Source organism: Coenobita brevimanus, unplaced genomic scaffold (assembly GCF_032717465.1).
Source record: "Coenobita brevimanus isolate Jiangsu-jjx unplaced genomic scaffold, ASM3271746v2 jjx.HiC_scaffold_2573, whole genome shotgun sequence".
Taxonomy (NCBI): Eukaryota; Metazoa; Arthropoda; class Malacostraca; order Decapoda; family Coenobitidae; genus Coenobita; species Coenobita brevimanus.
In genome coordinates this window covers 12,385-40,198 of record NW_027643515.1, presented here as the reverse complement: position 1 = coordinate 40,198, position 27,814 = coordinate 12,385, and the positions used below count along the sequence as shown (strand labels likewise).

Sequence of the window (27,814 nt, the reverse complement as noted above, 5' to 3'; positions counted from 1 at the left end):
AAGGAAACAACAAAAAATTGTCTATCCATCTATCTATAGCCAGATCCCATAATGAGTTTGTACTTAGAGAGTTATCTCTAACCTGTTCTTTTTTTTCTTTCTAGGTGAAGATGAACGACACGTGAGTAGCGGCCACACGTGTGAGTATTACACACACACACACACACACACACACACACACACAATGTTTTATTCGCCCCTGTGTAGAGTATAACTGTCTTGTGTGGGGAGGCTCCTCACATACACTCTTCTCAACAAGGTGGAGTCAAAGGCTTTTTGTCTCATTAACTCTCCTTCTGGAACGATGCAGGAATGTAGAAGTGAAAAAAGAAAGACAATGTGATGGTGTGAAGGATGTAGGTGGTAGATTATTAACCCATGGGGATGAAGCAAGGACGAGATGGAAAGAATATTTTGAAAGCCTGATAAATGGGAATAGAGGGAGCAGAGTGGCTGTGAACATGATTGGTTTTAGGGGTGTGCAGAGAAGGAATGCAGTGCCAGGAGACGTGACACTCGCACAGGTGAAGATTGCTGTGAAGCGGCTGAAAATTGGGAAAGCAGCTGGGGTTGATGACGTGTATGCAGAGATGATTAAGTGTAGTGGTGAGAGAGGAATTAAATGCTTGTTGGAGATATATAAGAAGGCATGGATGAGTGAAACTGTGCCTGCAGAGTGGAAAATGGCTGTGATTGTACCCCTGTAAAAAAATAACAGTGAGTGAAGTGAGTGCATGAATTATCATGGCATAAGTTCACTGAGTGTGGTAGGGAAGGTGTATGGAAGAATTATTACAGAGAAAGTAAGAGAGAAATCAGAAGTCCTAGTAAGTGATAAACAGGGTGGCTTTAGGAGTGGCAGAGGATGTGTGGATCAAATATTTGCAGTGAGACAGATAACAAAGAAAACTTGTGAGAAGGACCATAAGGTGTTTATGGCTTTCATGGATCTGGAAAAAGCATACAACAAAGTGGCTGCATGAGATCAAGTAGTGTCTAGAGTTGTCATTAGGCGACCGAAGACAATGAATGCAAGCATGTCGATGTCTTTGTAATCAATATCATACAATACAAAAGGGTAGCCAAGACTCAGACCCATACATTCTAAAGGGGGCAACATGGGATTGACTATTACCATTTACTCTCTCCTATCTCTAAATGTTTTGGACTATGATAACATGGTCTTGAATCCCTACACTCCAAAGAGGGGAGTAACTCTTACAGCTTCACGTTTCTTCAGGTGGGAGGGTGAGGGTGCAGGAGAGCCAGGCAGTGAAGAGAGCATGGACTTGTCTGAAGGTGGCAGCAGCAGCAGTGGTACCCTTGCCAACCAGTCTCCCCTCTCAGATCACACATCCATCCCACCTCCTATTTACTCCTACCAGCAGTCTGTTCGAGACCCTCTCAGGTTCCCCATGCAGGTAAGACTTTAGTGATACAGACTGCACTGAGGTAATGATAATGTATACATTGTGTGTGTGTGTGTGTGTGTGTGTGTTCTTACCTAATTGTATCTTCACAGGAATGAGTCAAACTTGTACTGTCCCATATATTAAACCATTTTTATCATACATATCCTTAACACTTTTCGTACACGTAAGAGTTATATGCGGTGGCTGAATCGGTAGAGAGGCGGCTTGCAGTCCTGATGGACCCAGGATTGAATCCCGGCTGGGGCAGGGAACAGTTTAAGGATTTGAATTTCCTAAAAAGCAGACTTTCCTGATCTACCAGATGACCCGCCGACATGTCATAAAAGTACCCCCGCTAATACCAGTACACCAGTCCTGTATGAGACAGCCCTAGCATGTATTCAATATGGACAGTGGGTGTTAGTGCCAAAGTGGTGACATGTGGAGGTGTAGGAGGACTACTGGGCCTTGGGATAGGCCACTGCCCCTAAGAAATAGGCCCTGAACCTCTGCCCAGAGTCGGACACGTAAAAAAAAAAAAAAAAAAAAAAAATGCTAATGACTTTTGGGCCATTGCTCTGGCACAGTTGTTATCAAACCATTTTGGAGAGTTTGATCTTTTACTTAACTGTTGACCTGGTATGAATAAATCTATACCAGGCAGTATTAAGTCATTAATGTGGGACTGGACAGAATTGACATCACTAGAGAAGATAGCCTGCCATGGAATGTCAGCAAGATAATCAATGTGCCATTGGGTCACCTTGACAGGTTCAGAATAGGGAGGTCTGGGGGGGCTGACTAATGAGGCTTTGATGAGACTGTGGTCAGAGGATCCAAGTGGTGACAGTACTTCTATCCTGTATTGATCTGGATTATTTGTCTGGAACAGATCCAAGAGATGGGCATTATGGCCAGGATTATCTGTTATTCTGGTTAGTTGCTTTACCAACTGTGTGAGATTAAATGATTCTGCTAACGGCTCGCACTCTAGACCAGCATCGTCAATCCTGGCAGAACGCAATAACCATTCAACATTAAGTACGTAAAATCACCCAAAATGGTAATCTTGGTGCTAAGAACAAAGTTAAAGTTACTCAGCTGTGTGGATATGGAGTCAGATACACTGGGTTCTGAAGAAGCACTGGGGGAGTGATAGACTACACAGACACATTTGGTAATATTTAGATAATTTAGTTTATACAGTGAGTAATCAAAATTAGTTGAGGTGAAGTTTAAAACAGTGTCAACTGCATATTCAGATTTGGTATAACAACAGGTGCCGCCCTTGTTACAGAAGTTTGTGAGGAGATGGTAACCAGGAAAACAAAATGGGGAAATTCGGTAGAGGGAGAAATTTGGGGTTCTGTGAGGAACAAGGCTAGAGAGGATATGGACTGTAGGAAAAAATGAACTGAATTCTAATTGGTACCGAAAGCACGGACACTGGCGAAGAATAAGGCTGCACCTGCTCTTCTCCGCTGACAAGCAAGAACAGAATTTGCAACAGTTGCTGCTGGTACAGTCGCTTCATGGCAACCAGGAGGACCCTGTGCTGCCAGCCCTACCTTGCCGGTGGTGGCAATCCGAGATATCACCTCGTTTGCTGATGTTAATGTAGCGGCCAGTGGTAAAGGGAATGGAAATAGGAGGTGTGATATTTTACGTGCATATAGTATGGTGTAGACAGTTGAAGGTACTGGTATTAAGAGAATATGCTGGCCTACTCTCTGTGTAAATGAAAGCACTGAAAATGTTCAGCAAAGGGGGATAGTAAGGATCAATTCCTGAGGGCTGGTGAAATGAGGGCTTCAGCTCTCCGTGGCACAAGCTTGCCCTCCACCTTGGAAGTGCTGCCCTGTTCAACTGGTGCTACAGTCTACTCCTGGTAAACATTCAAAATAAAGAGTAAAAAATTAAAATAAGGAGTAAGAAATTAAAGTTTCTTATACAACACTTGAACTTGTTGTGTACAGTAAAGCAGTATAGTGTCAGACTGGTTTTTTCGTTCTTTTAAACTATTCTAATGCTGATACTATCTTCATTGCTAAACAATTCACCATCAATCTGCCTATAGCAAGACACCTTAATCATGGAAAACATAATCACAAATGAATCATCTCCATGTCACCCTGTCCTCTGCCAAGAGGCTGCTCTCTCTTTCTCCAGCTCATATCCCCTCTCTCATATACCTTTCCACCCCATTCCTTCATCTCATGCATGGTCTCCCACTCCCCCTACCCTCTGCCTCACTGACATTCCCTCTCCTGGTCAGTCTGTCATTCTCCATATTTTCAACATGGTTAACCATCTCAGTGAACTGCAGACATTAATGCTGTGTTCAAGCAGAATGGGCGCCTGGTGGGCGCTGCGATGGAGGAGGAGGAGGAGGAGATGTTTGCCTTCAGTGGAGCGGAGGCCCCTATTGCACACAGGGGCTCTCACTCTTGACTTGTTTCCCTCTTGCAAGGTCCACACCTCACTTCCATACGTCAGGGTAGGGATCACAATACTATCATGCAGTAACTTCTTAACTTACACACTCACCTTCCTATTTCTCATCACTGCTTTCAGTGAACCAACAACCTTCCTTCCCTGCTGTACCCTTTCACATACTTCATCCCCCAAAGTTCCATTCTTACTCATCACACTACCCAAGTACTTAAATGTACTCACATTCTCCATAATAATAATGTAGGAAAGAATAAATTTATGGTCTTCAAGAGGAATGAAGTCAATGAATGTACAGTGAGGTAGGATGACGAGGAAATGGAAAATGTGAGTGCATTTAAGCACGACTACTTGGGTAGTGTGATGAGTAAGGGTGCGAGTCTGGAGGATGAAGTGCTTGAAAAGGTGCAGCAAGGAAGAGAGGTTGCTGGTTCTTTGAAAGCAGCGATAAGAAATAGGGAACTGAGCATGATATTTAAAAAAAAATGCCTGCATGATAGTACTGTATTGTGATGCCAACTCTAACATATGGAAGTGAAGCTTGGACCTTGTTGGAAGGACACAAGTCATGAGTGATGGCAATGGAAATGAGTTATTTGAGAGGAGCATGTGAGGTTACATGGAGAGACAGTCTGACAAATAAGAAAGTAAAAGAGCACTGTGGTGTGGATGTGGATGTGATAGAGAGCGTTAGGAGAAATACACTGGGGTGGTTTGGCCATGTGGAGAGGATGGAGAGTGAGAGACTAATGAGGAGAGTGTATGTGAGTGAAGGGGAGAGGGAGAGAGGGAGGGGGCAGCTGAGGATGAGATGGAGGGATGGAGTGGAGAGGTATATGAGAGAGGAGGTTTTGAGCTAGGAGGAGGGCAGTGAAATGGCGGGGAACTGGGCGACATGGAGGCCATTTGTTTGTGGTCACCCTTTATGGGATTGAGCCATCTGGCAATAGATAGATAGATGGATAGATAGAATAGTAATATTAATAATACAGTAAAAGTGCTCCAATCCGACCACCAATAATCCGAAAATCCCAATATTCAGAATTTGCCAAGGCAAAAATTTTCTATTTTTTCTGGTGTTTTTCCAATTCTTCTGGGCTATATCTAAGGATTTATCTGGTTTGGACTTGCCCATGGACTTGGATATACGTGCCTTCATCTATTCATCTACACTTCTATGCATTTCCAGTGAGTAAAGCAATAATTCATATCATTTATGTGTTTATTTAAAGATCATGTACATATTTGAAATGTTTTCAAAGGCCCCTCTTAATAGTCCTAAAAAAACAATCAAAAGACCCTCAGTTCCATGTGATTCGTATTAGAGGACATTTACTGTACTGTAATAATAGTAATAACAATACTGATACTAATCCTAATACTACTACTACTACTACTATCTATCTTCCTATCTATCAGCTCCCAGTCGCCTTGATCCTGTAAAGGGTAGCCACAAACAAATCACTTCCACGTCACCCTGTCCCTTGCCATTTCACTGCCCTCCCCTCAGCTCACACACCCCTCTCACATACCTCTCTATTCCATCCCTCCATCTCATTCTTGGCCTCCTCCTCCCTCTCCCCTCCTCCACCTCACTCACATACACTCTCCTCATTAGTCTCTCACTCTCCATTGTTTCCACATGGCCAGTGTATTTCTCCTAATCCTTTCTGTCACATACACATCCACACCACAATGCTTCTTCACTTCCGCATTTGTCTGTCTCTCCATGTAACTCCACATGCTCCTCTCAAATAACTCATTTCCACTGCTGTCACACTTGACTTGTGTCCTTTCAACAAGGCACAAGCTTTGCTTCCATATGTTACAGCAGGTTTCACAATACTCTCATGGAGCGGCTTTTTTACTTCCATGCTCACTTCTTTATTTTTTATCACCTTTTTCAAAGCACCAGCAACCTTTCTTCCCTGTTGTACCCTTTGAAGCACTTCATCCTCCAAACTTCCACCGTTACTCATCACACTACCCAAGTACTGTACTTAAACAGACTCACATTTTCCATTTCCACATCATCCAACCTCACAGACCATTCAGTGACTTCATTTCTCTCCAAGACCATAACTTTACTTTTCCCTATGTTCACCTTTAGATTCCATTTCTTATACGCTTTCCCAAACTCTTTCACCAAGCCTTGCAGTTCCCCTTTGTCTTTTCTTAACAATACAGTACCGGTATTATCTGCAAACAACAGAACAGGAAGTTTCCAAATGCTGCTCTCTCTCATTAGGGCTGCACCAGTATTCACTGCCCTACCTTGCATCTCTTTTATAATCCTATCCATATACAGATTGAACAATGATGGAGTCATGACACGTCCCTGTTTGAATCCAACATTCAGATAGAATAATTCACTCAGTTCACCATCCAAACGCACTGCAGCCTTAGCACCCTCATACATATTCTTCACAGCATTCAGCAGCTTCCCATTTACTCTATTAAGTAAAAGTCCTTTAATCCAACCACCAATAATCTGAATATCCCAATACTCCAAATTTTTTGAGCTGGCAGATAATTTTAAATGCAGTAATAAATATAAGTGTATTAAGTGAAAATTAAGTGAATTACAGTAAGTTACTGTTTAGTGAACTGAGTGAAAACTAAGTAAATCAAGTGGATTTTTTCTCTGGGCTTTGTCTGGGCTTTATCAAAGGATTTATCTGGCTTGGACTTGCTCTTGGACTTGGAATAACTGCCTGCAACTATTCAGCTACACCTTTATGCATTTCCAGCGAGTAAAACAATGACCCATATTATATTAAGTGTTTATTTAATGATCATGTACATATTTCTAATGTTTTCTGAGGTCCCTCTCAATAGTCAAAAAAAAAAAAAAAAAAGGTGTTCAAAAGACCCTCAGTCCCCTGTCATTCAGATTGCAGGACTTTTACTGTATATTTTTAATATTTTCCACATGTAATGTTTATCCATTCTGTCATATACCTTCTCCAAATCCATGAAGGCTGCATACAACTTCTTTCCCTTCTCTAGAAACTTTTCCACTAAAGACCTAAGGATGAGTACCTGATTTACACAACCTCTTCCCTTCCTAAAATCTCCCTCTTCTTCTCCAACTTATTCCTCTGTTATTTCTCTAACTCTGTCAGTAAGCATCCTACCATATACTGTTCCTATTACACAAATACCCCTATGATTGATACACACTTCTTTTTCACCTTTTCCTTTGTACAGGGGAAAAATTATACATGACTTACAATCCTCTAGGATTCTATCTTCCTACCAAGCCAATCTTCACATCTTCCATATCCATTTCACTACTATCTCTTCCCCATGCTTTAGCATTTCACCACACACTTCATCAATTCCTAGAGCTTTCCCCATTTTTACTTACTTCATTGCTTCCACTACTTCCATCCTACTGATCTCTTCCTCCCTTCTCACCTACCTCCTGCTCCCAGCCACTCCCAAGCCACTTATACTCACATTACTTTCATTCTCTATGTTTAACAGTTCCTTAAAGTGTTCTCTCCGTCTACTCACTTTTTCTCCCCTCTCCACCATCAATCTACCATTTTTATCTTCCACTCTCCTGCTAACTTCTCTATCATGATAATAATAATAATAATAATAATCCATCCATCAATCATCCAATCATGTAATAATAACAATAATAATAATAATCCATCCATCCATCCATCCATCATCTAATCCTGCATTGCCCCATGAGGAGAGTAGGAGCCCTGGGCAAGGCAGGTTGGTCCTGACATTGATGATGAGTGTGACAGGTCGCACTCATCCCTGAGTTGCATTACATGAGCAATAAACCCCAACCATCCCTTGGATATAAATTTCCATCGGCTCAATCCGATTGGAGTGCCTTAATGACCAACTAAACCACAGGCGCCATAATCTGGTTATATAGTTACCACCAAGTGCAGCATTTGGCTTCCTGGTGTACAGGAAATCATTTGGCTTGTCACTCAATGTAGAGTCACCCGCAGACCAAAGGAAGAGGAAAGAAAGAAGGACAGAAAAGGAAGGATGGAAAGAAGGAAGGAGGAGAGGAAAGGGCTGGCACCCACGAGCAGCATTACACTGAATGAGTGGATGGTGAGTGCCCCCACCTACCACAGAATAATAATAATAATAATAATAATTATAATAATAATAATAATAATAAAAATAATAATAATGCACCCTTCAACTTCACACACACCCTGAGTACACCCTTTCTGATATAGAGACAACATGAAAGAGGTTATAATATTCATGCATTATACATACTCTTCTATATATTCTGTAATTGTTAGTGGACATGGTACATGTATGATGTTAAGCAAGTTACAGACTGAGTTTGATGTAGTGTCAACTGGATGGAGAAAAGAAAAATGCAGTTTTATAAATTTATGTCTACAGAGGAATGTTATTGTGGTCAACAAAATGTCTACTTATTTATCAACAGCATGCCATCATTATATGAATGGGATGCATCTTTGAAAGTGGGTGGGAATGCTCACCATCCACTCACTCAGTGTAGTGCTGCTGTTGGGTGTCTGCCCTTTTCTCTCCTCCAGCCTTCTTTCCTTCCATCCTCTTCTGTCTTCCATTCCTTCATTCTTTCCTTGTCTTGCTGCTTATGGGTAACTTTACACTCCTTCTTCTGTCTTTCTTTCCTTCATTCTTTCCTCTTCCTTCTGCCTGTGGGTGACTCTACACTGAGTGACAAGCCAGATGGTTTCCTGTACACCAGGAAATCATTTACTACAATGGGTGGTAACCATATAACCAAATTTTGGCTCCTGGTGGTTTTGTGGGTAATTATTGCACTCCAATCAGATTGAGCTGGTGAAGGTTTATATCCAAGGGGTGATTGGGGTTGAGCGGTGAAGGTTTATATCCAGGGGGTGGTTGGGGTTGATTGCTCATGTAGTGCCATTCAGGGATGAGTGAGGCTGGTCACTCTCATCTTAAATGTCAGGACCAACTGCCTAGCCCCGGGCTCCTACACTCCTCAAGGGGCAATGTAGGATTGGATGATGGATGGGTGGATGGATTGTATAACAAATGATTTTTTAATGAATTTAGTGTTCTAGCAATCATATACTGTAAGTGAGGAAATGAACATACAGGTATAATGAGAAAAATGGGCAATGTAGCAGTGAAAAACACCAATGAAAAAAATGTGCTAAATGTTACAATCATAAAAGCATGTGATCATATAAGTCAATTGTAAAAAACAGTCAATAATTCTAACTACCAATCTGTCTAATCTACTTATTCATCCAGTAAACTAAAGCATCAGTCTATCTGTCAATTTCCCTTCCTGTCAACCCCCAGTGGACTTCCCAAGCTCCCCGACAACCCTCCGATACCTGGTGGAGCCTGGCAGTGAGGAGTGTGGGGGAGTGCGACTTGCAGAGAGGGAAGAAACCTCACAGCCACCTGTCACCCCTACAGAGGACGATTATTCTGTCTACACCGCTGTTGTCTCACTCCCAACCGGCCAGGTCACCCTTAGAAAAGGTAAAGGATCATCATCATCATCATCATTATTCTCATCATCAACTTAGGATATGTAAACAATCTTCATCAACATCATCACTCTCATTGTCATCATCATCACTATAAACTTAGGAAGCATAAAGGATCCACCACCACCACCATCATCATCATCAACATATAATACATAAAGGACCATCATCATCATCATCATCATCATCATCATCATCATCATCATCATCACTGCCAACATTATTCATCTGAAAAGGAAGAACATGGTATTTAAGGTAGAAAATCAGACAAAAAAGGAAAACAGGGATATCATAGGTAAGCAGTATATGAAGAATGATGAAAAAATGGTAATGGTAGACAGTGAAGATATTAAAGATCCCTGGAGAGAGCATTATAACTGTTTGCTGAATGAGGAGTCTGACTGGAACAGGGAAAGTTTAGAGTCAGCAGATCCAAAGTTTGGCCCTTGAACTTTGATTGATGCTGATACTGGGAGCAGAGCGATAGGCAATATGCAGTTGGGGAAGGTGGTGGGTGTTTCTGGATTTACTGCTGAAAAGCTGAAGGCCTCAGGAGATATATATGAGTGGGTTTAGTTGCTGATTTGAAAAACTCAATTATATATCAGTGTGTTGTTCCAGATGACTGGCTGAAGAGTGTGACTGTAAATGTGTACAGTAAACTTTCAATTATCCTGCATAATTCAGCCAAGCCCTATGCCAAATAAAGTGAAACACCAGATATTGCATAATACCCTCCATCGGCTCGACATTCAGCGTCGAGCAGGATACTGTGTTACTATCCCTGTCGACCCTCTATCCTAAAAACTTTCCCATGAATGATATTGCTTTAACAGAGCTGAGCCAGCAGCGCCAGATACTGCCTTCAGCCGTATATTGTGATGGCAGATAACTGAAAGTCAGTATCATCCGGACCTCTTTTCCCACCCTAGGGCAGGGTGAGGAGCAGCAATGTCTAGACAGCCCAAATTTGCCCAGTACAATGGTCCATGCTTCCATTCACTCATCATTCAAGCCTCCAGAATCCTGGATCTATCTGATACGTTAAAAACATTCACCACACTCTGTAGTTTCACATAAACGTATCCAATATAATCACTCTGGATGCTATCACGTTAAAAAGGGGTGCCAAATCCCTGATCATGAGCTTCTTCTCACAACATTCATCAAGCCAGCTTGATCTCCTGTCAGTTACCTAGCCTCACTGACTTCCATACCTTTCTTCCTCACACACTCATCCACCATACCCCTCCACCTTCTCCTTGGCCTACCTCGCCTCCTCCCTTCTTCAAATTTGCTCAGATATACCTTTTGCACCACTCTATTGTTATCCATTCTCTCCATATGACCATACCATCTCAGTGCACTCTCTCTGACTCTGGTGTCCACAGACTTCCTCACTCCACATTGTTCACGAATCATTATTTTGTATCCTATCCACTCTCTGTACTCCACATACAATCCTCAGCAGTCCCATCTCTACTGCTCTCACTCTTGACTTTTCATTTTCATGCCACACCATACTCTCACATCCATTTGTTAAAGTTGGCACGAACACTTCTTCATGTTAGCCTCGCACAGCTGCAACACTCAAGTCTCTGTTTGTTATCAAGGTCTTAATAGCACCAGCTTCTTTACTTCCTTGTGTCACTTGACTTTCCACTTTTTTTGCACATTTTCCTCTCTTTTCTATCACTGTACCCAGGTACTTGAACTCTCTCACCAATTGCAGTCTTTCTCCATTCACTGTAACATCACACTGGGAGTCACCTTCTTTCTCAATAACCATCACTTTACTCTTTTCTACATTTACTTTCAAGGCACGACAGTTACAGGCATCTGCAAAACTCTGCACTAGTCTACTAAGTTCTTGTCCAGTATTTGCAAGTAGTACTCTATCATCAGCATACAACAAATTTGAGATATTCCATCCATCATCATTCAATACCAATGCCATCCCTCTCTCCATTACTCATGTTTTTACTTCTCTCATCACCCCATCCATATATATACTGAACAACCATGGGGACATCACACAACCTTGTCACACACCCACACCGATCATGAACCATTCACTTAGATGCCCATTTACCCTTACACATGCTTCATTTGCTATCATAAAAACTCTTGATGGCACCTAGCAGTTTCCCAACTACATCGTACATGTGCAAAATCTTCCACAATCCTTCTCTATCTACTTTGCTGTATGCTTTTTCCAGATCCTTGAATGCCATAAACACCTTAAAGTCCTTCTCACAAGCCTTCTCCACTATTTGTCTCACAGCAAATATTTGATCCACACATTCTCTGGCACTCCTAAAGCCACCCTGTTCACCACTCACTAGGACTTCTGATATCTTTCTTACTTTCTCTATAATAATTCTTCCAAATACCTTCCCTACCACACTTAATAAACTTATGCCACAATAATCCTTGTACCCACTTTGCTCAACTACCGGGGTACAATCATAGCCTTTTTCCAATCTGCTGGCACAGTTTCACTCATCCATGCCTTCTTACATATCTCCAAAAAGCACTTCATTCTGCTCTCTCCACTACACTTAATTATCTCTGCATACACCTCAACTACTTTCCCATGTTTCAGCCACTTCACAGCATTCTTCACCTGTGCAAGTGTCACGTTTCCTATCACTGCATTCCTCTGCGCATCCTCAATCATGTTTACAGTGGCTCTGCTCTCTCTATATTTATTCACCAAGCTTTCAAAATATTCTCTCCCTCTTGTCCCTACTTCATCCCCATGGGTTAAAAATCTACCACTTACGGCCTTCACTCTTTCACATTTCTTTCCACTGTCACTTCTACATTTCTGCACCTCTTTCCAGTATAACTTCCTATTTTCAGAGGAATTTGCATTCATTTTCTTCCTTGATCATCATTTATCTCCTTTTCCTCTTCACTAGTCTCTTTACGTGCTTCTTGCACTCAATATATTCAGTTCTTATTTCAATTGAACCCCTGTCCTTTAACCACTCCAGCCACTTCGTTCTCTTTTCCTTCACCGCTCTCTTAATCTCTTCACGTCACCATGCCGTACCTTTCTTCTTTGTTGTTACTCTTGCCACACCACACACCACTTCAGCATTCCTAACTAAGCAATCCCTATATGCATTCTACAGGATGTCCAGATCCATTTCAGACTTTCTCCCTGACTGCTCCTCTCTCTCCTGGTCCACCTCACTCCTTTCAGCTTGATCTTGCATACCACAATCATATGATCTGACAGACCACATCGTCCTCTTACTGCCTTCGTATCAGCAACCATTCCCAGCATCGACCTCCACAAGCACATAATCAATCAGGCTTCATTCAACTTGATCCCCATTCCCTCTATACCATGTATATTTATGTGCATCTCTGTGTTTGAAATACGAGTTACAAATGCAGGACCTCCTTTCCTGACATATATCCTTCAGTTGCTTCCCGTTATCAATTTCTCCTGGTACTCCATTACAACCCATTATGTCATCCTCAGGACCAGTGCCTACTCTTCCATTCATATTGCCCATTACAATCACTTTCTAGCTCCTAGGCATTTCTCCCACTGCTTCATCCAGCTCATTCCAAAACCTGTCTTTCTCTCTCTCACTCCTGTCATCACACTGTGCATATGCTAGAATCACAGTGGCAGCCACTTTCACCTTCTCAAACTTGAACATGACATACATACATCTCAAGGTGACACATTTGTAATCTCTCATTCCATTCTGCCACACCTCATTCATCAACAAAGCAACTCCTTCCTTGCATCTTCCTCGCCCATTCATGCCTGACCTCACACACTTTACACCCTCCCACTCCTCCACTGCACACCCTTTCATCTTTGTTTCACACAGTGTCATCATGGCATATCTCGCACTCTTGAACACATTCACCACTTCCGCCCTCTTGCTGTCCTGATTCACACCTCTCACATTCCACATGGCCATGAAACCTGTCCATTTGGTTGGGGTCCTTGGCTGGTATTGGGTCCTCTGAGGCTCTCCAAAACATTTGCCATGATAAGTGATTTTTGATAGGGGAATCTGGGGTATACTTAACCTTGCCAAAAACCCCAGTTATATGGTTACCACCCAGTGTAGTAAATGGTTTCCAGGGTACAGGAAACCTTTAGGCTTGTCACTCAGTATAGAGACCATAGGGCATCTCTACACTGAGTGACAGGATGATTGTCCCCCCCATCTACCACAAAAGTTAACTGTATATATCAACAGTATATTAGAAACAGAGATACAATGGTACATTATATCAGACACACAGATAAAATCTAGGGGGGGCCTACTTAACCAAAGAGAATACGGGGCTATGTGTATTTATGAATCCAATCCCAAGGTGGGATTCTCAAACACATTTGCAATCAATTCCCTGTTATAACTTATATGTATTTTACAGGAAGAACCAGAGATATGAGAGATTCTGTACTGCCCTTTTCTTGTTCTTCCCTCAAAAAATATATATATTAACCTACGATAATATCTCTCATAACCAAGATTTCTTTTTCTGGGAAGAACAAGAGACATGGGAAGACACTGTACTGTCCTTTCTTTGTCCTTCCTGGGAATACATATCACAGTTATAACAGGGCCTTGATCATAAATACAGTTATGTTCAAGAATCTCACTCCCAGTTTCTTATTTTTGAGCATCTCTTCTACAGAGCGTCCGTCAAGCTTGGAGGTGACCCGGAAGAAACGTTTGACAGTGACAGAGGAGCTTCTGACAGTGGCAGTGGAGGACGACCAACACTCCCTCTCCTCCCTCAGCCAACACACCAATGACGATGATGACGACGACGACGATGACGCACAGATGCTCTCACATGATGAGTTCACTGATATGCTTACGCCAGATGACATAGACACACCGGATGAACTAGAGGAATCCATCATGGAGCGTGAGTTTTTACTTTCTCTTTTTCTTTATGTGTTAACTCTGGGCAAAGGATTAACAGCCATTTCATCGTGTCTGACCATGGGCACAGGCTTACCTTAACCCATTCTGTTACATCAAGCAGTCCTCCTACATTTTGCATACCTCCATAATTATGTCATCACCTGGTCTGAATATATCAAAGGGTTATATGAAATAATGACAATCACGCACAGGTGCTTTCACAAGACAAGTTCATTGATGATGCAGACACACTAGATGTACGGCAGGAATCCATTATGGAATGTAAGTATTGCTAAGAGCTGTTTGGTTACAACAAAAGGTTACATGAAAAGAACCTATGTGACAGTGATGAAGATGATACACAGATGCTTTCATGTGGCGCGTTCACCAATGTGCTCACCCGTGTTGACACAGATACACTGGATGAACTGTGAAATCCAGGGGCATCTGCAGGATTTTTTGTAAGGGGGGGCAAAATAAAAGAAATTATACATATATGTGCCGACCGAACATATAATTCACTATAAAATATAGTATCAAGATGTACTTAAATTGCAGGCGAAAAGTCTTCATATGCTGATGTGCTATAACTCAAAGGAACGAAAATATACGTGACGTCCGGAAAAGTTCCAGACACACTTTGGAATTCTAAGGTGGGGCAGCTGCCCCCCCTTGCCCCCCTCTCCAGACACCCATGGTGAAATCCATCATGGAGTGTGAGTATTGCTGACTGACAATTGGTCTGGCTGTATCAAAAGGTTGCATGGTTCTGGATAGGGATGACTTCACAAGGTGACACCAGTGTAATGGGGTGATACTACTGCCCAGTTATACAAGCCCTCCCAGTCTTCCTATCCCCTGAAAGGAGGATGATTGAATGCAAGGGCAACTTCAACCTGCAATTTACTGGGTTCTTGTCCTTTTTTTTTTTTTTTTCTAAACAAAAGACAAACAGAGGAAGGAAAAACCAAACAAAACAAAATATCATACACCAAATTACAGGTATCCTCCATTCATAAAAACTCTGCAACAGTTTGACTTAAACTGCTGAAGGCTGAAGTTTCGGGGAAAAATCTGGGGAATCAAGTTCCAGAGAGAAGTAGTTTGGAGAATAAAGGAATTCTGATATGCAGAAGTTCTACAATATGGCAGTGTGACAGTCAAGTCATGGTGCTACCAGATGCCCATGTAGCACAGGGGAATGTATGGAGAGGTGGCACAATGGATGCAACTTTGTCTGAGAATTTGCCATAAAAGTATCTGTAAAATAATTCAAGGGAGGCAATACTTTGTCTGACTTGTAAGAGAGGTAGTTAATTTATAATTGCAGGATTATTAATTATTCTTATAGCTTTGCTCTGAATTTTGTCCAGTTGTTTTAGTGGAACATCTCCACATCCACTCCACATGGGAAAGCATTATTTATGCTGAGACTGCACATGACTTGCAAATTACAGCTAACTGCTCATTAGGGTAGACATTATGGATTTTGTATGAAAATCCAAGTTTCTTTGAAGTAGTTTTATAGCATGTGACCTTGCATGAATTTCATGAATCTATAGTTATTAGGCAGGAATGCGTCCCCTTGGTTATTCACCTAAAATAAATGCACTACAGTGATAAGTTCCATAATATCACAGTTTTTTCCATGCAGCCAGTAGGATATATAAGGTACATGCACAAGCAAAATGATGCCATGTTTCCTCTCGTGGAATCGTCATACTATACAGGGTTGATCATGGTATTACTTATGTTTTATATGAACTGGCAACTAAATTAAGTGCCAAAACTAGCTAATTACTTCCCTACAGTTGCTGATAACTGCTGAAAAAAGATATCAGAGATGTTCGGTAAGCTTTGTAACAATATAAATGGCTCAACCTGGACTCTAACAATTTGTCAAAGTTTCATGCCTGAGAGTGATGATTATGTGCCTTGTTACAGAGCTTGTAATCACATACCACTCTCATGGTAGTATCTCCCAAGTTGATGATAGCCATCCATCTACTACCGAAACAGGGAAATTGGCAAGTGAGCTTTACAGGTGACAAAAGAACTTTAACACTCAATCTTTCTGTAACTTACAGTGGCTTTATTTGAAAAAAAAAAAAAAAAAAAACTGTTGTTGTGCCATCATGCTCATCTGAAACATGAACCCAGTGGACTGCAGGTGTACATTGTCCTTCCCCTGCAGTCCATCAACCTCTTTTCAGGGGATAGGATGAGAGTTCAGGGGCATTAGCATTATCAGGCAGTGGAGTTGCCTGGTTATATCAGTGACACAACATGAAGACATCCCTTCTCCAAAAGAAAAAAAAAAGAAGAAAAAAGAATAGATAACAAGAACCTTCTATCTTGATTCAGGTCTGGGTCCTCAGCCAAGGATAGAGCCACTACCTGAGTACACAGCAGTGCAGGAAACCAGTGAGGAACGGTCATGGCGATCAGTTGTCATATCTGGAATTGAACGGAGGATTGACATGAAGGTCAGTACATCATCATTTATCCATCATCCAATCTTTTATTGCCCCACCAGGAACATAGGGACCCTGGGTTGGTCTACTTAATTCCTGATTTTTGAAGTGAGAATGACCAATCTATTGTCCCAGAATGGTATTGTGTGAGCAGTAAACCCCATCCACCCATAGTACGTACTGTACACCTTTATGAGCAACATCTGCTTGGATACTTTCAGTCAGTATATCTGTATAACCAAATGGTTTTTGGTGGTTTAGTGGGTTAAGGCACTGTGACCAGATGGAGCCTCTATGGGTTTCATCTGAGGAGGAAGTTGGGGGCTCTTTGCTTGCACAATGCCACTCACGGGAAAGTGGGGCTGGTCACCGTTGCCTATAAATATTAGGAATGGGTAGCCTATGCCTGGGCCTCAGGACTCCTTTTTATATGGGCAAAATGGGATTGCATGATGGTACATTTATTGCAAGAAAAGTTAAATGACCCGAACAGAGAAAGGCTCAAAGTAGGGCTAAAGATGAACTGGACTAAAGCTACTGTAATGTGTAATCTTCACACACCAAAGAGCATCATCAGTATACCAGAAGAAATTCTTGAAGTAGTCAAGGAGTACAGTTACTTGGGGCAAATACTAAAATTAATGATAGACCCTTGGTTTAGGTTATCAAGAAAAAGTCTCTGTGACTCAGACTTCACCCTGTATACCTCTCTTCTAGCCCTACGCTTGGCAGCCAAGTATTCCTCCTTGCTACCATCCCTCTTCCATTCCCAGAAAGGTCTTTTCATCTTAATTGCAGCTTCTACACCCTCATCCCACCACCAAGCTACTTTATGTCTTGGTGGTCCTCTTGTCCAACCACACATTACATCAGTAACTCTCAAGAGATTGTTCTTAAGGGCTCTGTACTGTTCATTAACGCCTCGGTCTACGACTCCTTGTTCAGCCACCACTCTCCTCATCTCGCTATAGAAGACATCCCTTACTACTTGATTTTCCAGCTTCCATATTTTCCTCCTAGGTACATAAGTCCTCTTTTTCATCACTTGTTCTTTAAACACCATATCACAAATCAATAGCTTGTGCTGCAGCACACACTCCTCACTTCCTCTCTCTCTCTCTCTCTCTCTCTCTCTCTCTCTCTATATATATACACAATATATTGTGCATATACAGCAAACTCTCTTGTATGTGCTGCCACATCTTCTAGAATGCATCATTATCTGTCACAGCAAATGGAGGCAAATTTTAAAAAACTTACAGGATGCTCAAAATTAGAAATCCATGCCATCCGATGGGAGTCCTGCCCCTCAGACACTGCCGTAAGTCTCATCACCAAAACACTGCTTTTGATGTTGCGAAATTTGGCAGTTTTCTAATTTGTTAACTGTATGTCGCTATCTTTAGCTTTCTTACGTTCAGCATTAATTATATAAATTTTCCTCGTCTTCAATACGTTTCATACTCATATTTTCTAGAGTATCTCATCCCAAAATGGATGATGTGTTGGTTCTCCCCCCCTCTCCCAAGGCCATCACTCTCTCTGTAAGGATTGTGACTGCAAGGTGGAGTCAGAATCCCAGGAGCATGAATGGTGAGTGAATGAGAGTGCAGCCTAGTTAACTAGGCAGAAATTAGATAGTTCTCCCTCTAGTTTATTAGTGTTTTTTATTGCTCTCTTAACCCTACCTCACCCCACCCTTGTATGGGAAAAGAGGTTGGGATGATGATGATGATGATGATGATGTTGCAGGTGATTGAGCTGTACAAGAAAGTGTTGAGCCACGGAGGTTACTATCCAGGGGCTAATGAGGCCATCATCGTCTTTTCTGCCTGCTTCCTCCCTGACAGGTCACGCAAAGACTATGATTATGTCATGGACAACCTCTTCATGTAAGTTTTCTTCCAGCTTGAATGAAATTACTGTATTTTAAAATAATGTAGGCCTAATGCTGGAACAGTGATTTATATGGAAATATAAATAAAGTATCAGCTACTTTTATATGACTGGTACTGCTAACTTACACAATGGAAATACAAGTACAGTATATGAAACTTGTATAAAGTCTTAATAAAATATATAAGTGAAACTTATCAAGGGTGATCCATGTATTATGCAACCAAAGTTCATGTATTGCTGGGACAGCTCAGTCAGCAATACTATATCCTTTTAACTCTAACTTGGCCTAAAACTACCATGTCAACATCATTAATGATGAGTTGTAACAATAAATTAACACTAGAATATGATGTCACCTATAAAGATATGCTATGAAAAGGATGTTCAGGTGTAGTATTGTCTTTTTCTCCCACTAGCAACATGAAATAAGTCACTAAAGGACAAAAATCTGAGCCATGTTATAGTAAAAATAGTATAGTGCATACCCTGCATCATTTTCTACTTCCCATAGCCTTTTTCATGCCTTTTACTGTTTATTCTATTATGTTCACTGACTGTGCAGTTAATTAATAATTTCATGAGGCAGCCAAAATGACTTTGTTCCTCACATTAGTAGACAGTCCTTCCTGCAACAGACAAGACTGGAGAGCACAATAGATGGACCACCTAATACATTAATGGCACAAAGGTATATGAAACTTATATATTACTTGTACAGGTATGTGCTGACAACACTAGACCAGTTAATTGCAGAGGACTACATACTAATCTATCTACACGGGGCCACAACACGAGGCAACATGCCTTCCTTTGCATGGCTTAAGGTAATTATTATGCAATGTATCATGTGATGGAAAGTATTATGAGAAATACCTTGAGAAGGTCTGGCCATTTGGAGGGAATGGAGAAGAGACACTGACTAGCAGAGTGTAGGTGAGGTGGAAGGGGATGGGGGAGGCTGAGGATGAGATGGAAGGAAGGACTGGAGAGGTATATATATCATATATATATATATATATATATATATATATATATATATATATATTCAAGTACTTGGGTAGTGTGATGAGTAAGGATGGAACTTTGGGGGATGAAGTGCGTGAAAGGGTACAGCAGGGAAGGAAGGTTGTTGGTTCACTGAAAGCAGTGATGAGAAATAGGGAGGTGAGTATGGAAGTTAAGAAGTCACTGCATGATAGTATTGTGATCCCTACCCTGATGTATGGAAGCGAGGCGTGGACCTTGCAAGAGGGGAACAAGTCAAGAGTGGGAGCAGTGGAAATGAGTTACTTGAGAGGAGCATGTGGAGTGATATGGTGGGACAGGTTTACGAATGAAGAAGTGAAGGAACGTTGTGGGGTGGATGTGGATGTGGTTGAGAAGATTAGGAGAAATACACTGAGGTGGTTTGGACATGTGGAGAGAATGGAGAATGAAAGACTGACTAAGAGGATGTATGTAGGTGAGGTGGAGGGAGGGAGAGGGAGGTGTAGACCGAGGATGAGGTGGAGGGATGGATTTAAGAGATATATGAGGGAGGGGGGGGGTGAGTTGGGGGGAGGGTAGTCAAATGGTGGGTGACAGAGCAACTTGGAGGCATTTTGTCTACGGCCACCCTTTGCGGGATTAGGGCGTCAGGCTATAGATAGATAGATAGATAGATTTAACTAAAGAACAGAGGAAGGAAAAACAAGTAAATAACCAAAAAAAACAATCCATACGCCAGACTACTGGTGTCCTCCATTCATAAAATATCTGTAACAGTTGGACTTGAACGGCTGTAGGTTGAAGTCTGGGGGGAAACAACTCCAGGGAAGCGAGTTCCAGAGACATGCAGTTCAGGAAATGGATGAATTCTGATAGGCAGAAGTTCTACAACATGGCAGTGTGACATTCCAGTCATGCGCGCTACCAGATGCCTGTGTAGCATGACGGAAGGCATGGAGAGGTGGCACAATGGATGCAACTTCATCTGAGCATTTGCCATAAAAGTTCCTGTAAAATAATGCATGGGATGCAACATTCCTTCTTACATGTAGGAGAGGCAGTTTATTTATCATAGCAGGGTTATTAATAATTCCAACAGCATTGTTCTGAACTTTGACTAGTTGTTTTAGTGCAACCTCTCCACATCCATTCCACAAGGGTGAGCAATATTCTACTGACAGTGCACATGACACTTATCAATAGATAGATAGAGATAGATAGTTTATAGGTGAAGAAGTTACAGACTCTGTACAACAAACCAAGTTTCTTTGAATAACAGTGGTGTGAACTGGAGAGAGGGCAGGCTGATGGGGGAGGATACAGTGACATGTGGATGATTAAACAGTAGCAGCCCCTTCTGGGACCAAGGCATTTAGTTGCAGATACCTAGATAGACACAGATAAATTATTAACCTCTACAATACAGTATATCAATGCCTTTTAATAGTCTGAGGAAACAAGTCAAGTGTGAGAGGAGTGGAAGTGATATATTTGAGAGAAATATGTGGCATAAGAGAGAGAGAGAGACTACTGTTGACTTTAAGTAGCATTGTCATGTTGATTTGGATGTGCTGGAAAGCATTATAAGTATCTGGAAATGGTGTGGCCATGTTAAGAAAAAAAGGAGAATGAGAGACTGACTAGGTGAGTGTGTGTGAGTTGGAGAGGGAGAGGAGAAAAGGGAAACTGGGATGAGATGGTGGGACGAAGTGGAGAGTTACATGTGTGAGGGTGTGAGTTGGAGAGAGGGAAGCTTGATGGTAGAGAACAGGATGAAATGGAGGCGATTTGTTTGTGACCACTTAAGCATCTCGTCACAGACTTCAATGATGATTATTATTAAAATATTATTATTATTACTATTATTATTATCAGTATTATTATTATTATCATCATTTTCATTATTATTATTATTATTATTATTATTATTATAATTATTTTTATTATTATTATTATCATTCTTGTTATTGTTGTTGCCAGAGGTGTTACCAGATGATTGACCGTCGCCTGCGCAAAAACCTGCAGGGGCTGTACCTGGTTCATCCCACTTTCTGGGTCAAAACTGTTGTTGTCATGACACGGCCTTATGTCAGGTCAGTTCTTCAGTAATCAGTGTTCATCACAAAAGAGTCTGTGCTTCTCTGTCATACAGCTGGTCCTCCATATTGATAGGTTCATTATTTGTGGGTTTGGTAGTGCTGTTATCTTTTTCATAATGGTGACATCTTTTATGGTTTGCTTGCAATCAACAGATGATTTAGACAACTTTTCAGAATGTTTTGTGGTAGTGATGGGGTTAATGAAGGCAGTTTGAAAATATTATCCTATGGTGGATAAAATCATCCAAAGACAGCATAAACATATTTAATACATGCCATCAAATTGTAGGGGTTAAGCACCTCAAAATACACATCAAACAAGTAGATTTTAACATCTGATGATGCTCTGAGGCACTACAAAATGTCTTAGGCAATCACATAGTCAAATTACAATAGCAGAGGCTATTTTGGAGTGAGCCATATATTTGTAGGTATCTTGCAGTTTCTGGATGAGTTCGTACTGTATCCCATGTGATTACGGGGAGCCAAAATATTTCACTTTAACTTGGTCAAAAATTACCATTTCTCCATTTTGAATGCTTAGTTACAACAACAGATTAGCACTAGAATATTATGCTTGCCATGTTAAGGATGTATAGCATTGTTTCATTCTGCCACTAAGCTATGTGAAATAAATGGCAAAAGGACAAAAATATGGGGTTAAATTACAAAGAAAAATCTATAGTCCTCATTTACGTATAACCCTTACTCTAAAGTTGTTACAGTTGAATCATTACTAAGTCAATTATGAATTAATACCTTTCCTTCAAATGGTCAACCGTTGTATAAAGGCAAGGGTGATAAGTATGAATGTACTAGCTTTAGGGGTATAAGTCTGTTGAGTGTTGTAGGTAAGGTGTATGGTAGAGTGTTAATTATGAGAGTTAGAGAGGGTACAGAGGGAGTGATTGGTGATGAGCAGTGTGGCTTTAGGAGAGGGAGGGGATGCGTTGATGAGGTGTTTGCTGTGAGACAAGTGTGTGAAAAGTATTTAGCGATAGGTAAGGATGTGTTTTGGGCATTTATGGATTTAGAGAAAGCGTATGATAGAATTGATAGGGAGGCTTTGTGGACTGTTTTAAGATTGTATGGACTTGATGGTAGGTTACTAAAAGGGGTGAAAAGTTTTTATGTAAATAGTAGAGCGTGTATAAGAGTGGGAAATGCTGTGAGTGATTGGTTTCCTGTGAGAGTGGGGCTGCGACAGGGATGTGTGATGTCGCCTTGGTTGTTTAATATTTACATGGATGGTGTTGTAAGGGAGGTGAATGCAAGAATTTTAGGTGGAGGTCTGAGTCTGGTGAATGTTGATGGTGGAGAGTGGAATCTGAAGCAGCTGCTGTTTGCAGATGATACTGCACTGGTGGCTGATTCAGAGGAGAGATTGAGACAGTTGGTAGAGGAGTTTGGAAGGGTGTGTGAAAGGAGGAAATTGAAAGTAAATGGGAATAAGAGTAAAGTGATGAAGTGTACGAGGTTGGTAGATGGTAGGGGGATGAATATAGTTTTGAATGGCGAGTTGCTTGAGGAGGTAGAGTGTTTTAAATATCTAGGGTCACATGTTTCTGTGGATGGAAGAATAGATGCAGAAGTGAAGTTTAGAATAAATGAAGTAGGAAAGGTGCTGGGAGGAATGAAAAAAGTGTTTAGATGTCGTTCGCTTAGAATGGATGTAAAGAGAAGGCTGTATGAGGGTGTTGTGGTACCGACTGCATTGTATGGGGCTGAAACATGGAATATGGGTGTAGCAGAGAGGAAAAGTTTGAATGTAATGGAGATGAGGTGTCTGAGGAGTATGTGTGGAGTGACGCGTATGGATCGAGTGCGGAATGATGAAGTGCGAAGGAGAACTGGAGTTGTTCGGGAGATGGCTGGTAGAGTTGAGCAGAGGGTGTTGCGATGGTTTGGGCATATGGAGAGAATGGATAATGAGCAATTGGTGAAAAAGATAACTAGATCTGATGTGAGAGGTGTAAGGCTGACAGGAAGACCACAAATAGGATGGATGGACAGTGTGAAGAGAGTGCTAGATGCAAAAGGGACGTCTGTTGAGCAAGGAAGAGTGGCTGTGCGTGACAGAAATGGGTGGAGAGAAATTGTGAATGAATAAGTGATGACGCAGCCCTGAGGGGATATTCTCCCCCATTTGGTCTGATCAGCTATTTCAGGTCAGGTGCAGGTAAGGGGATGAGTCTGTTATGATGTGGCAGGGGTAAAGCAGCTCTGCTGTCGGGCCCTGCTGGGGATGTCACTGATTGCATTGCGCAGTTGACCCTTGTGCAGTGTGGTGCGGTGAGGATCTGTCCTTTCTCCCCTTTGGGGCTAAGATGGGAATGAACGTCTTTGAATGGATGAGTAAATGGGGAGTGTGTCGTCCTGTCTCGGCTACCTCCCTTTCCTTGGGGGAAGCAGCCTAGGTATATAGATGGATAGATAGATAGTGTATCAGTGCCTGTGTGTATCAGTGCCTGTGTGATTCAGTGCCTATGTGATTCAGTGCCTGTGTGTATCAGTGCCTATTAGTGCCTGCGTGTATCAGTGCCTGCGTGTATTAGTGTGCGTGCATGCGCTGATCAGTGCTTGTATCAGTGTTTGCGTGAATGAATATGTGCGCACTCTTTCAGCCTCTTCCATTTTGGACTGAGAGAATAGTTCCATTTCCTCCACTTCCAAACCCCGCATCCTCTCACGTTTACCTCTTTCAGTTGCATGCACTCACCTCTGCATCATGTTCTCTGTCTCTGCCTCCTTCTCTCTGTCTCAGTCTCTCTCTCGGTCTTTCTACCCTTCTCCTTACCTGATTTCCTCTCCTCAGTTTTCCCTGTCCTTGTAACTGATCCAATCTCTCTCTCTCTAAATCTTCCTCTGCCTGTGCCTCTGTCTCTCTGTTAGTCTCTGCTTCTGTCTGTCTCTTTCTTTGTCTGTCTCAGCAGTTCCACTTAAGGTGAAGAGTTTTGAGATGTCATAAGTTGAATAAAATCTCCTGGTAGTTGCAATAATTAAATCTAGTAGACATCGTATTGAAGGGGTTCATTATAGTGTGGATACCGACAAGCAATTTTATTCATTTAGGAAGCAGACTTTCCTAATTGAAAGGGTGAGCTTTAGTCTTCACTTCCCCCTCATTACTGTTAGGTCATCGGATTGAAGGTTAGATGTCATAAGGTTTTGGCCCATATTATATGTGACTCTTGAGATTTCCTAACACGTTTTCCATAGCGAATTATTTTGTACATTACACCTTGGTGTCATTCTGAAGGTTACTGATGGAAATTGTGTCTATATCAAAACAATAAACGCAACATACTAAAGAATCCTTAAGGTTTAATACACATAAATCCCTAAAAAAAAAAAAAAAAAAAGGGTGCTATGAAACCTATGTCGCTTGGCACTGCGTCGGGAGTGTTTGTAAAGATATTATTGACTGACTTTAGTAAGTGGTTTGTGAGAACTGGTATGTATGTATATGCACTTGAATGTCCACACGTACTTGCTGCTTCTATCTGTCTCTCTATCTGTCTGTCTATCTATCTATCCATCATGCTATCTATTATGATTTGTAATTATAATATGGAGTCCTGACATATACACGCTACGTCTCCAATCCTGGCTGAAAGAATTAGAGGGTGTCAGTGTGGGTAGCACACACGTCTACATGTGTATTCTATTCACACGTACACACACACATGCTACTCTACATATTCTGTTCACACACATGGTACTCTGTATGTGTATTCTGTTAACACATACAAACACATACGCACACACACACACTACCCTATGTCTGTCCTGGCCTGAGTGTAAGTGTAGTCTATTTATAAACCCACACACATAAACAACTACTCTGTGTGTCCTGGCCTTTGTGTGTATGCATGTGGATATCAGTCAAGTACACACGTTTGCACACACACACACACACACACACACACACTACTGTCCTGGCCTTTGTGTGTGCATGTGGATATCAGTGAAGTACACATGTTTGCACACACACACATACACACACACTACTGTCCTGGCCTTTGTGTGTGCATGTGGGCATTACTCAAGTACACACAGCTTCAAGCGCACACGCACACGAACACACACACACACACACACACACACACACACACACACACACACACACACACACACACACACACACAAAACCACGTCCACCTCGTGCGATACTTGACTTTGGAAGGACCGACCAACAAAAGACCGCAATGCATAAACCACTTTGACCATGCTGTAAATTTAGGCGTTTGGAGAGGGACCAAGACTTTTACGAGAGAGTGAAATAGGGAGAGAAAGACTGAAGCCAAGACGTAGGTCACAGAATCAGATGGGAGGAGGGGGTTGTGTTTATAACGTTTTCTGAATCTTATTTTAGGCCAGTCTCGCCTAACCTATCCATATTTGCTGGAACTGAACCTGGCCTAACCTCGAGTGACCTAATTCAACCTAAAATAACCCAAACTAATCTAACTTAACCTCACCTAACCCAGTCTAATTGTATTGAATCTCACTATCTCACGTAACCTCCCCATACCTAAACTAACTAATTCTGACGCAGCCTGCCCGCATCTAACCCTGCCTAATCCTACCCAGTCTCACTTAACCATACCATACCCGACCTAACGAAACTCACTTAAGTCTCAAATGACCAAATCCAACCGAAACCTAACCCAGGCTAACCCAACCCAATGGAACCCAACCCAAAATATATCAAAACCGAGCTATTCTAAAGCAATCTAACCTAATTCGTCTATATCTAGTCGATCTGAACCCAACCCAACCAAAAATTATCTAATCAGACCAAACCCTGCCCAAAGTGACCTAACCTAACTTTCGGTCGGCCATAAAATCGCTATATAAGAAATTATGCTCTCTGAAAGTCTACGGGTGTAACAGTCCAAGTTTCGCCGGTTCTGTGTACAAGTAGAAGATGGTGTGTGTGTGTCTGTCTATGTGTGTGTCTATCTGTGTGTGTGTGTCTATCTGTGTGTGTGTGTCTATCTGTGTGTGTGTGTGTCCGTGTGTTTACGGTGTGTGAGTTGTGTTCTGTAAAGAAAAATTTATACTCTCTCTCTCTCTCTCTCTCTCTCTCTCTCTCTCTGTATATATATATATATATATATATATATATATATCTTTACTCCAGTTCAGTTTAGAAGTGCATGTGTAAGTCTGTGTCTGACATTTTACCATATATGTCTGTTTGATTCGCAACGGCTTCAATATATCATCTTGCCTGGCCATTACTTACAGCCTCGTATCTGCATCATAAACCGTGAAATATTTAATTGGCGAACCGTGGCAGGAATACGAGAGAAAAAGAGGTGGGATAAGAGAAAAAGAGCAGAGAGTAAAAACAAAAAGAACAGAGTATGAGATAAAGAGAGCATAAGATTGAAACAAAACGCAGAATGGCATGAATGGGGCCAGAAAAAGTGAAAAAAAGAAGAACGATAAAAAGAACACAGGATAACAGTAATATACGGCTTGGATAGGTAGCTCTGAGGTCTGATTAGGAGTATGAGGAGTGCAAGTATAAGCAGACGAGACTACGTGGTTCAGAGGCTGATGAAGGCTATGAGAAGACCATGTGTCGTGTCCTCCACTCTCTACTTACCTCGTAACAGCTATAAGTTCTATATCTTCGTTTTGCTCTCTGCGAAGACTTGACAAGGCGTCAGCCACTCGGTTCTGGTGTCCTGGCAGGTAGGATACCTCTAAGTCGTATTCGGCAACCTGTACCAGTATCTGCCATCTAGCTATTCTGCCAGAAGGCTCCTTCACATTAAAGAGCCACGTGAGGGGTCGGTGATCCGTCTGCACAATCACTTTGTATCCCAAGACAAGAGGCCGATTTATCCGCAATCCGTACACAATACTTAAGGCTTCTTGCTCGATAGTGGCATAATTAAGCTCAGCTTTATTTAATGCTCTACTAAAATATGTCAGCGGTCTAAGGTGTCCATCCTCATCTTCCTGTTGTAATACCCCACCTATCGCAGTACCACTCGCGTCAGTTGTCAGATAGAATGGTTTATCAAAGGAGGGAAACTTGAGTACGATGTCGTC

At 41.7% G+C, this 27,814-nt stretch overlaps 1 protein-coding gene across 1 annotated transcript; it reads left to right on the top strand.

The window, feature by feature from the left end:
* Positions 1-105: 105 nt before the first annotated feature.
* On the top strand, positions 106-27,703 carry LOC145389874 (uncharacterized; the record flags this gene model as incomplete). Its single annotated transcript, XM_080265000.1, has 10 exons — positions 106-121; positions 1,241-1,421; positions 3,759-3,849; positions 9,180-9,365; positions 14,051-14,287; positions 16,651-16,772; positions 18,513-18,652; positions 19,378-19,483; positions 21,627-21,739; positions 27,659-27,703. Coding segments are annotated over exons 1-10 (1,232 nt in total), but the record flags the coding sequence as incomplete, so codon positions are not given.
* Positions 27,704-27,814: the final 111 nt, after the last annotated feature.